Source organism: Schistocerca cancellata, chromosome 4 (assembly GCF_023864275.1).
Source record: "Schistocerca cancellata isolate TAMUIC-IGC-003103 chromosome 4, iqSchCanc2.1, whole genome shotgun sequence".
NCBI lineage: Eukaryota > Metazoa > Arthropoda > Insecta > Orthoptera > Acrididae > Schistocerca > Schistocerca cancellata.
In genome coordinates this window covers 881859825-881872871 of record NC_064629.1, presented here as the reverse complement: position 1 = coordinate 881872871, position 13047 = coordinate 881859825, and the positions used below count along the sequence as shown (strand labels likewise).

Sequence of the window (13047 nt, the reverse complement as noted above, 5' to 3'; positions counted from 1 at the left end):
TAGAGAGAGCAACCAGCCCCAAGAAATGTTTAAATTATGCACTTTTCAGCACGCATGCGCACCCACGCATGCAAAAAAGCGCAGGCACGCACTCTCACCAGTGTGTGTGTGTGTGTGTGTGTGTGTGTGTGAGCGCGTGCATGCGTGCGTGCACCTACAAGCACACGTGCACAAAATTTGTGCTATGAACTTACTGCTGGCTAGCTACTGTGTCCAAATTATAAACCTTATGCAAGACAATTTGTTTTATTGATGGGTTCATTGTTGAAAACTAAAAATAAAATGAAATTAATGTAGTCACTGTCCTTTATTCCATCACTGTGCAATGAATTAACAAAACAAAAAAGTGCATCCTTTACAAAGATGGCATTTTAGAAATTGTGTTGCATGAAACTTCTCAACAGGGGAAAAAATATCAATGCATTAATATGAGAGTTAAGTACTTAATACATTCTTTTAAATGAAAGTCACTGACAAAAACATATCTCCCTTACAAATAATCTGCAATTAACTATAAGGCAGAGAGAAACTTTAAACAGCTGCTGCACAGTTAGGAATTCTATCTTTGGTAAACAAATGCAAATATCTGGCGTTCAGAAATAATGAGTCTAACGAAAGGTCCATCATGTCATTTAAGCACACACATACATACTGTGATAAGTTACATACACATCATCTCTCCAGGCTCAGCACATTTCCTTTCTTAAGGTATTTGGAACCAATGGATAACGCTGCCTAAAATATAGTCAGCACAATGTCTTAACATAATTTTTTTGTATAAAACAATTAAATCAGATCCACCTGAGGAAAAACAGGTTTAATTTTTATTAAAGTTCCTGGCGGAGATACTGGGGTTTAAGCTCCTCTATCCTCTTGATGAAATCTGTTTTTTCTATACATCCTTCGCAGGTCTCATCCCAGTCACTGAGAATTTTCTTCAGGTCACGCACTTTCAGTTTCTTGAGGTCCACCGTTTTTAAGTCAATGGTCTTATCTGCAAATTAGATTCAAACAGTCAGCTGCAAGTGGATGTCTGCATATATATTGTACTAAAACTACATCATTAAATTTTACAATATAATGTATCAAACTTCAATAGCATCGGAACTAAGTGGAATCTGTCCAATTTGTACAGCAGTTTCAATTAATTTTATTTTTTATTGGAGCTTGAATGCAATATTAGTGTTCTACATCTGTGTCCATGTTTAAAACAAGCTTTTCTCTATCAAAACACTGTGATGATTACACACACACACACACACACACACACACACACACACACACACACACACACACACACACACACTTTCAAGAAAACAATGAGCAAGAGATTTTCTGATTTTTATTTGTTCCTCAGATGTATGAATACTATTAAATAACAGTACAGATGCTATTTGTTACTACAGTGAACTAACTCTACAACAACATTAATCTACCAACTGTCAACTGAACAAAGGCAGTTAGGGTGAAAAACTGGATATCTTTCACTTTACAAAGTGTAGCTAAGCTTCTCAGGCAACCACAAACTGTTACTGGCTAGTTAAATGAGTGATAAGGGTATAAAGAAACATTTGTAATGTGCTGTTTGAGGGAAAGAGCATTAATTGAAGCAGGAAAACAAATTTCACAAGAAATTTTATGTTGTTAGGACAAAATCACTGCATAAGAAAATGGTTGGAATCAACGAGAAAAGTGAAACAGACAATGACAAGGGATTTCTATTTTTTTTATGGTGATCCTCAACTGACTGTACATGGAAAATATCCTTCACTAATAGACTACATAGTTACACAATTGCAAAACATCTTGGGAGGTAAATTGGCCATTAACAAAATTAAACTTTCAAGAAAATTCTTTTCCATTTTCAGTGTTAGTAGAAGAGGAGTTATGAAAGAGTAACAACAGTGGGCAAACATTCATTTAAACACTGGAGCTGCAAGTGTTTTGTAAGGTTTTTCCATACCTACTACGACATTCTGTAATTACCAAACAGTTGTAACAAAATATTAAATATAAGGGAAATTTAGTGTAGTATATCTGGCAGATAACATCGTGTATATTTAGCAGATAACATTACCGCTTTCACAAATCATTGCTAATAAAGTATTATACCTATGGCAAAGTTCCACAGGGCAAAAGGTTCATATAACTTGGGGAAGGGAGTAAAACATGAAAATTATTAGTGTAAGACATATTTACAAGTTTATATTTTTTGCAGATTGAGGCTTGGCATGCCACTAAGGTGTCTACACTACTCAGAATAACTTTGAATATGTATTCTACATGTTTTGATCAGTCCGGGGATCTATTCAGAAAAAGGAGTAACTCATCTGTGACACACACAATGTTTGCAATTTTCATCAATGTTAATTTTCCATAGTGAAAATGTGGCTACATGCTCCTATTTACATGGCTATGTCCAACATTTTACACAATGCCTATACTATAGATGTAAGAGATGTTAAAAATGTGCAAAACAAAATAAGGACAGTAAAGGTAGGAACTAAGAAGGTACATCCAGCGTTATGGAATGACACTGTGTTCAAAGTTACAAAGTAGTGACAGTGTCAGTGATTTCCAGAAAGCACCGAGTCTTAAGGGGGTAGATCTGTGGAGACTGATAATATCAGACAATGGAAATGATATACTGTAGAATCAGAATAACTGATAGGGTAAGGAATGAAGATATCATGTGATTAATGAAATTAAATACAGCACTTTTACACTGACTGGTTGCTTTATGGATTAAAGTGACCAAACTATGAGGTCATTAGTCCCTCCTACCTGGAACAGGCAAGTCAACAATACTATGCACCAAAGAGGGATATAGTGTGCGGAAACCCAGGAAAGAAAACCTCTAGTTCTATCTAAGGTCAACAAAACCTAGAGAAAGAAACAAGGAAGAAGAGAAGGGGGAAAGGAAGAAAGACGGGCAAGGTACTCCATCCTGTGAGCAGTGGAGGCACTCAAGGCAGAAGCTACTATTGGGGAAAGTATCCCCTGCAACTTGCCAGAGGCACCCCACCCAACAATACACAGTAAAGACTAGTGACGTGGGCAGGACACAAGAAGCACAGGAAAATAGACAAGAACACCAAGTCAGACACAACACACAAGAAAGGGAAGAAGAGCAAAACAATGGATAGGGCAAGGACTGGGACAGACCACCAAGCAATGATAGCCATTGCCTGGTTGGGACAGAGGGGCAACAGGGTGTCCTGCCAACCCTTAAATGGGCCAACAAGGCCAGACCCTAGCCTCTTGTAACCCCCTTGCATCATATGTGATACATCCATTAAAATTAGGTTCCTTCACACTGTATGCAGTTTTTTGTAACAATGCCGACTGTATCTTATTCGATAAACTCCGCAGAATGACCAGATCACCTACTTGTAGTTCTCAGAGTGACCATTAGGTGTCAGAAGCAATCAGTAACAAGGGTGTTTCAAGTGGTTCAACATGGCTTCAAGAAAGAAAGGTTAGTATTGTTAATTTATCATTTGTTTCTTTATAAAGCAGTACTGAAATGTTGGTAACAGTTCCCAGACTATAATTCTATCAAAGAGTGACATGAAAGATAATTTTAGTTAAAAAATATGGAATTTTATTAGATGTATTACGTATGATACATTGGGCCTCTGCAGCTACATTTCACACACCTATCAGCAAATGGCAGTCAACTGCATTTTACACTGTTGATTCGTAGTTTCAACATTTTTTTATTATTTTTAGTATGCATTTCACAGCTGTAATAACACACCAGACATTTCTAATGCTTCCAGTACAAATACAACTTCAGAAATGTGAATTAAAAATGAAAATTTAAATTTTATTAACAGATCTATCTCATTCATTAATCACTCCACTTCTGGATGAGGTCTTTGATGTTAATAGTTCTGATATAGAAATTGATGAAGATGATGCTGGAGCTTACATTCGGGGATCACAATTGACAGCATCTGAAGAAGAAGATCAGGATGTTTCAGACAATGCAAGTTCAGTAGTGCCAACACAGGCTCATGAAACTCCATCTCATAATGATCCAAAACAAACCTTGTGTCACTGAACAGAGCCATGAATGGTAATTATTGAAGAACAATAAATTTTAAACAATTTTGTTCTTTCTGTTTTAGATTTTCACCTTGTATCTTGCCTTCCATGATGTCAACATTAACAAGCACAGATGCAGACTATCAATACACAAGTTAAGAAACCGTTTGAATATTTTAATCACCACATACATAAAGAGTTTTTCTTAGTGATATGACTGAAAAGACAACATGAAACATGTTTCACCACATGGAAAATCTCTCAACAGCATCCTAGGTGAAATTAAGAAGTGCTGGGCTGCAAGCATTCTGATATCACTTTTTGGATTCCCTACACTTGGGATGTGTTGGGAACAAGGTACAAGATATCCAATGGTAGTAGACACCAGCTGAGATCAGTTCAACTGCCTTAGAGTGTGTCTCATGGTGGTTGATGACAAGTCTGTCAGTGACAACGAAAAGACAAATGACAGATAGTGGAAAGTGAGACCAATGTTGTCTATTATTAGAAAAGCATGTCTTCAACATCCTCCACTGATGAACAAATGATGCCATTTCATGTGCAAGTTTGAATGAAGAAATACGTTTGAGGGAAACCTCAACCTGTTGGTATTCAAAACTTTGTTATGGCAGCATTAAGTGGACTGCCTTTAGATTTTTATATGTGTAAGGGTGGACAGCGACCAATTACTTCAGAGACGACATCTACGCTTGCAAAATTAGATATTGGAGGGAAACGTAAACTATGTCCACAGGCCCTGGTGAACCCAACAGTATCAACCAGCCGACATGTCATCCTCAGTCCACAGGCATCACTGGATGCAGATATGGAGGGGCATGTGGTCAGTACAACACTCTCCTGGCTGTATGTCAGTTTCCGAGACTGGATTGGAGGGGAAGTCATCCTGAAATTGTCTGGTATGTTGCCAGCAGGAACAACAATTTTCATGGACTGCTACTACACTTCTTTGCCTCTTCTACGTTCTCTCCTCAATCACAGAGCAGTACGAGGGTGTGAAACAATGACAACTTCAAGGTTACCACAAAGTATTGACCTGAAAAAGGATGGCCTACATCAACACGAAGGAAGAGGAAGTTTTGACCATGTAGTGAGAGGTGAAGATGCTACTGCAAACTATAAAATTACATGATAACTGTATAATTCATTTGGCCTTTATCTACTGTTGAGTAGATCCTGCTGAAACTTGTCAAAGGTGGAGCAAGCAGCAAGGTAAACACATAGAAATTCCTCGTCAATTTGCTGCAAAGATGTATAAGTCTCACATGGGAGGTGTGGATCTTCTGGACAGGATCATTAGCAAATAGACAATGAGTGATGAGAGGTAGAACGAAGAAGTGGACAATAACGGTACTACACCTTTTTTTTCTGTGTCATATATTGAATATAAGAATGCTGCACTAAAGAAATGGAACGGAAGAACGGAAGGAAGAGAAAATCATTTCAGTCAATACCACCACTGGTGAAAAGACTTAATGTGCACTGCAGATGACAGAAATGTCTACAGAAAGGAAGAGCAGATGACAGTGCAGAGGAATGGTTAGTTCAAAGCTAACAAATGTGAGGTGTTCTGCATGTAAGGTGTTTTGTGCTTTAATTCAGAAAGAAACCTTTTCGAAAATGTTCATACTTCATAACAGAAGACAATGCTGTAACATTTTAAAAAAATTGTAACATAATTTTTAATTTTTTGTGTTTGTTAACAGCTCTTATTTCAACAAGAATTAGAACTGTGAAAATTTTTAACAATTTTTTGAATTTCACAGCATGAAAAGGCATTAATGTCATGTTGATAAGTGAAAATAAAGTAATATTTACTTCTCCATGTGTCATTTTGTCTCTTTAGCAACCTGACGTATCATATACATATAATCTACTTCTGATCCCCGAAATGTGCTGAGAATGGAGAAGAATTGGTGGTGGAGGGCCTTGGGCGTACTGAGTCTTTCGGGCTTTATGATAGGTCAAGACAGTACTGTGGACGGGTGCGCACCACAGAGGTGTTAAGTGAGCAGGCTCAGAGAAGAGGTTGTAGAGGGGAAAGCTCTAATTCTGAAAAAGGGACCAGATGCATATGGTGATCATAACACCAGACAGTCCGCCCCTCGTGGTCTCGCGGTAGCGTTCTCGCTTCCTGAGCACGGGGTCCCGGGTTCGATTCCCGGCGGGGTCAGGGATTTTTCCTGCCTCGAGATGACTGGGTGTTGTTGTGTCATCATCATCATTCATCCCCATTACGGTCGGAGGAAGGCAACGGCAAACCACCTCCATGAGGACCTTGCCTAGTAAGACGGTGCGGGTCTCCCGCATCATTCCCCTACGCTCTGTAAAGAAGCATGGGACTTCATTTTTTTTTTTTTTTTTTTTTTTCCAACACCAGACATGGGCCACTATTGCAGGAGACACTGGAAAGAGGAGATGGGCCTTTGAGTGCTCCGGGGAGCAGCGAATGTGTAACGCATAAGCACTGTTGGTGCAGAACCACAACAGTGGAGCCCCTGCGTCCACCAGAGGCTGATCATGGGGTTACTACTCTGAAAAGCACCTGCTGCCAGTCATACCCCATAATGGTGTATCAGGTCCAGCATCTGTAACGTTGAAGGCAAAGCCTAGCCGTATGAGACATTCCTATGATCCAGATGGGTCTGGACCAATGCTTTGTAGAGCTGTAGCAGAGTAGAGCGATCTGTGCCCCAGTTGGTATTGCTGAGGTGTTCAAGAGCACTAAGGTGCAACCAACATGTCTGCTTTAGTTGACAAAGATGGGGAAGCCCTATCAACTGGGAATCAATGACCAGTCCTAAAAAACAATGATGAGAGTCCACCACATTGAGGGGCTGGCCATCAAGGTACAGATTTGGATTAGGACGCACTGTATGGCAATGACAGAAATGCATAATGCAGGTCTTAGTAGCCAAAAATTGGAAGCCATGCGTAAGAACCCAAGATTGTGTTCTGTGTATGGCTCCCTGCAGTCTGCGTTCAGCAATGCCCATCATGGATAAACAAAAATAAAAGCAACAGTCATCAGCACACACAGAGGGGGACAGCGTAAACCCCAGAGCCACCACCAGACAATTAATAGCCACTAAAAAGAGAGGGACACTCGAAACAAATCCCCACAGAACCCCATTCTCCTGCAGATGGGAGATAATATGGGAGGCGCCAACCTGTACCATAAAAGTGTGATAAGAAAAAAGAGTTCTGGATAAAAATTGGGAGGGGGCAACCGAGGCCCCATTCATGTAAGGTGGCAAGTATGTGATAGAGCCTTGTGGTATCATAAGCTTTATGCGGATTAAAGAAGACTGTAACTAGGTGTTGGCGCCGGGCAAAAGCCATTCGGATAGCAGACTTCAGCCGGACTAAATTGTCTGCAGTAGAACGGTATCAGCGAAAACCACCCTGGGTCAAAGCCAGAAGGTCCTGGGACTCATGGAGCAAATACAGCCTTTGACTTGCCATACTAGTAACTTGCAGAGGGCACTGGTTAAACTCATCTGACGATAGCTGCCCATCTGAAGAGGCAGTTTACCCAATTTCCAAACTGGAATAACACCATTTTCTTGCCATAGGGAAGGGAATTCCCTATCTCTTCACAAACAGATGGAAAGTATAAGTAAGAGGTCTGTTAAAAAAAATTCTGGAACACCTGTAATTTTGTGCCAATGGTGTGTTAGAGCGAAACATAGTTGGTATTCCTGCACACGCCTATGTAACTGCTGGACGTTTCACTGTTGTATGTCCGTTAGTTATTGTTCAATGCTGTATTGAGTAGGACATTGTGTTACACTGTTTGCAAATTTCGAGATGGCAGAGTTAAAAAAAAAAAAAAAAAAAAAAAAAAAAAATCCTTTACAGAGAGACACCAAATGATGCAGGAAGCCTACGGTGCTAAGTGCTTAAGCCATACTTGGTGTTATGAATGGTTCACACGATTTAGAAACGGCCAGATGGAAGCTAAAGATGACCTTCATTCAGGACACCCTTCGACGTCTACAGACGACATTCATGTCAGGAATGTCAACAAAATTGTGCTTGTCAATCGAAGACTAACTGCCCTAGAGATTGCAGAATAATGTAATGTTTCAGTTGGATTATGCCATGAAATTCTGACACAGCATCTTGGAATGCACTGTGTTGCTACCAGGTTCATACCACAACTCATGAACCACAACCAGAAAGACCTTCACCTCGCAATCTGTGAGGAGCTTTTGGATCACACAAATGAGAATGAGATGTTTCTTAAGAGAATCATAAGTGGTGGTGAGACATGGTTCTATTGTTATGAGACCACGGTTTAGTCTTCACAATGGGTTTGGAAAGATTCTCCGAGACCCAAAAAGCTTGTCGGGTCAGGCCAAATGTCAAAGCCATACTGATAGTTTTCTTTGACTTTGACGAATTATTTTATCATTAATTTGTGCCACACTGGGGCAAACTGTTAATCACTTGTACTATCGGGAAGTGTTGTGAGAAAATGAGAGAAAGAAACAGCTTGAAATTCTGCATCACGATAATACTTCTGCACATTTATCCCTGTTGGTGCGTGACTGTTGCACAAAAATCAAAATCATCCTTACTGTCCAGACCTGGCTCCTGTGGACTTCCAGTAAGCGTTGAAGCATTTGGTTGTGCACCTGGTCTAGTCGAGGAGCCTGTCAGGGGACAGAGCAAGAGCTCTGGTGCATTCCCACTTAAACGGGGCATTATAAGGCTCCAGGCAATGCAGAACGACGATAAAGGGAGTCGTTGCAGAGGGTGTTTGAGAAGATGGAATGTGGGCATATAGTGGACTGAGGCTGAGGCCTAAACAAAATGCTGAGCGATAAGTCTGGATTAATGAGGTTAACACCATTGAAGAAAATTCCTGTGACATCTGTAGGAGGACAGCATCCAAAAATGTGTATTATCTTCACCCATACCTGTGAAGAGTGAGTATGCGGCCCTATGGCAGTGACATATCGTTCCCAGTAAATCCGTTTCTAGCATTTAATAAGATAAAGGACCCAACCACAAAGCTGTTTAAAGGCCAGGAGGTAGTCAAGATATAGATGCTATTTGTAGCGGTGGAGGGTCTTTAATAGCTACAGCAAATTAAGAGGTCCACCAAGGGACAGTCTTCCATAGGGGAGATCCCGAGGAGGAGGGAATCCCTAAAGCAGCTGATAAAGGGTGTCCTCGATCAAACTCTGTGTGGACACATCAATGTCATCATGTGTTGGAAAGGTTGGGATGGCAGCCAAGGGAAAGGCATCCCAATCTGCATCAGTAAATGGCCACCTGGAAGGGCATCCAGGTGAATGACGCCGAAGAAAAGATAAGAAAAATGGAAAATGATTGTTGTCGCACAAATTGTTATGAACTCTCAATGGAAAGGAGGGGAGGCAGCCAGAGCTACATATGGAAAGATCAATGACTGAGAAGGTGCTATGTGACCCCCCGCCCCCCCCCCCCCCCCCCCCCAAAGTGTGGGGGAGTTTCAGTTTCAGAAGGGAGACATCAAGTCCTCCCAACAGGTCTTCAACAATCCTGCCCCGGACAGTGGTCCCAGTACCTCCCCCACAGAGGGTTACGGGCATTAAAATCCCTGAGGATGACCAAGGGAGGAGGGAGCTGTCTAAGGAGGGCAAGGAGAGCAGAAAGTGTAGGAGGCATATCTGGAGGGAGATAAGGATTGCATATTGTTACTGCAGAGTCTAAATGGAACCAAATGGCCACCAATTCCACCGTGGTTTGAAGAAAAACCCTGGAACCACAAAATTTGTGTAGACCAACATACAGACACCACCGGAGGCTCACAAAGGGCCAACCCAGTTCTGGCAGAAGGCTTGGAAGACACACAGAACTGGCGAATGAGTATACACAATACAATATTCCTGCAATACTACACAAGCTACAGGGTAGAGAGGAACTAGGGACTGCAATTGAGGAACATGACAATAGTAACCATTACAGTTACATTGGAGGAGTGTAGTACAAGAATCTGGATGAATGTCAAATGGGCTAGAATCGATCATTGTGCAATGTCAGTGTCCATCACCGGTAAGGACCGAGTGACGTCTACGAATGTAAGATCAGACCCTGATTGAGAGGGAGGGCACAACACCCCATGGGTATGCCTCACACAAAGACTCGTGGATCTTCTTCTCCTTCGGAGGGTGAGTGGAGGTGTGGTCAGGAAGAGAGCAACTTGCAGCAATATTGGGATATAAAAGTAAACAAGTGGCCTTGAGGCCCACAGAGTGCTGGTCCAGACTAAGATACAGCTTTCTTATCCTGGAGATGCTGGGGAGGGAGGCTCTTAGAGACAGCCTCATTCTCAGCAGGTGCCAGAGAAGGTCTCTTCTATGGTCAAAGAGAAGGAGCGGTTTTGTGAAGGGAGGAAACGGGAACTGTCAGGGGGGAGGAGGAGGAGGAGGAGGAGGAAAAGACACGGCAGAATCAACAGCAGATGTTAAAGATACCAAGTGGAGCTGGTTTAATTTGTGTTGTCTGTCAGACAGTCAAGAGTTTTGAATTCGTGAATCTTCCTTTCCTTTTTATAGAGTGGGCAATCTAGTGAGTGAGGAGAATGGGGGCCAGAACAGTTCACAAACTTGGGTGATTGCGTGCAAGGACTCTCCACAAGGAGAGGGTGGCTACAGTCACCACAAATACGAGTCACTTCACATCGTGAAGATATGTGACCAAAATGGAGGCACCGGAAACAGCAAATGTGAGGTGGGATATAGGGATTCACTTGGCAATGATAAAACATTACTAGGGGTGCCTCTTCAAAAACCAGGATGAAAGCACCAGTATCAACACAATTGTCCTCAGCACTCTCTGGACGCACCAGATGCACCAAACTTATCTTCAATGTGTTCTACAAAAAAAGAGCAGTTTGGTAATGGTGATACTCTCCCTGCCTGTCCTGGCAGAAACTAAATAACGGAGTAAAGGTTCTGCCCCAAGCTGGCAGGCCTGGCTCTCCTCTCAGGGAGTAGCCAGCTGGGGAGGGGAAGGCCAAGGATGATGATGATGATGATGATGATGATGATGATGATAACGACAACGATTGGTTTCTGGTGGCTCAACTGGGCTGTTATTAGCGCCCGTACAAATTCCCAACCTTTGCTCAGTCCAAACTCGCCACTTTCATGAATGATGAGGACAACACAAACACTCAGTCATCTCGAGGCAGGTAAAAATCCCTGACCCCACCGGGAATCGAACCTGGGACCCCGTGCTCGGGAAGCGAGAACGCGACCGCGAGCTGCAGACGGAAGGCCAAGGAAGCAAAAATACGAGCAGAGAGAGAAATGTTTCTACTGGTAGAGACGGCCACAGAAAAGCGGCCAGAAGTGTCGAGCTTAGCACACTTCATATGCAGAGCATACGTCCTGGTACAACCCACCTCAATAAGGGGTCCCCCGTTGGGGGCACCGAGTCACAGCAAAGGCCGCTTGGCACAGTGATCTTTGCGGGGAGTTCCAGTGCCCCACAAAGATGAGCAACCACTCCCAGACACACACGAGACAGAGACAGCTCAAGTCTCAGAAGTGGGATCCCTGTGTTAGGGATCTCAGCCACATGGGTACATAAAAGCCCCACCACACGGATTGGCTACATGCTAGTGACCTAGTGTGGGGTGTGACGGTAGCTCACATTACGAAAACAATTTTGAAAGGGGGTCAAAGCCAAATGAGGACCAGAAGAAGGTGAAAAAGAGGGAGAGTGGAAATGTGAGAAAAGACCATAAATGATTAGCAGAACTGAGGGAATAGCTACGTGGTTGTCAAGGGACACACTAGGGGAGAAAGATGGGTGCAGGAAGGGGAAGAGCTATGATAGGGAGTGGATATGGGGAAGGAAATGCAGCCCACGAGAGATGAAAAGCTGCAACAGCTTACGGCCACATGGCTTACAACACATGTACCCGACAAAAGAGCTGTGGACACCCCTGTAGGGACTAACACACTGGGTAAGAAGAAAAGATGAAAATGTCATGGCCATATGACACACGTGATGTTAACAGAATGTCTGAGTGTGGGCACAGAAACCTCCACAAAGAAAGAAGTGATGTAGACCCAAGGACTGGAAAGAATGTAGAAGAGAGCTAACAGGAAATACATGTCCATTATGATTATCCGGGCTGTTATGCCATGGTCGGTTGATGAATTTTGTCTCAATTCCCAATGTTTCGTCCCTGTCTGCGGGAGACATTTTCAAGGGGGTCTGTAGCTCAATGGAAGGTCCAACACACCCGCTGGCTCGCTACTGACTGCCGCTAAATTCTGTGTCTGCGTGCTCCCGCGCCGCGGCGTGACGTCACGTGTTTTGAAAATGTCAGTGCAATTGGCCGCTGTCTGCTGCCGTCGATCGCCGTTGCCATCGCCCAGTAGTGGATGGGTGGTACACATCTTTAACACCGGCATCCATATACCGTTTAATTTCACGCCCTCCTCCTTTCTATTGAAATTAATAGGGTGTTTAGCAATTTCGATTGTCTCCCTGTAGAGCCTTTCGTAATATCTGCTTGTGGCAGCTAGTAGTGGCGTCTCCTCGAAATGAATATGGTGGTTCCCTGGCTGGAAAGTACGCTCCACAACAGCTGATCGTTCCGTTTCTCCTCTTCTACAATTACCCTTGTGCTCTTCCAAACGTTTTGAAACAGACACGGAATTTAGCGGCAGTCAGTAGCGAGCCAGTGGGTGTGTTGGACCTTCCATCGAGCAACAGATCCCCTTGAAGATGTCTCCCGCAGACGGGGACGAAACGTTGGGAATTGAGACAAAATTCATCAACCGATCATGGCATAACAGCCCGTATAATCATAATGGACATGACATTTCCGGCCATGAAAGTCTACACTTTAGTATCAGGAAATACTTGAATAATTGAAGATGCATGGAGACTGGATTGTGGTACATAGCCAATATTACTGTTAAACAACTGCTGAAAATAATTATTGCTTAATCTATGAACATACCTTCC

General features: G+C 42.7%; 1 protein-coding gene across 1 annotated transcript in view; it reads right to left on the bottom strand.

Moving 5' to 3' along the window:
- Positions 1-288: 288 nt before the first annotated feature.
- Positions 289-13047, bottom strand: part of LOC126185041 (mesencephalic astrocyte-derived neurotrophic factor homolog) — a 30183-nt gene continuing 17424 nt past the window's right edge. The window contains exon 4 of the mRNA XM_049927788.1: positions 289-994. Coding sequence (XP_049783745.1) covers positions 828-994 — 167 coding nt within the window. The 3' untranslated portion in view covers positions 289-827. The remainder of the gene's footprint in view (positions 995-13047) is intronic.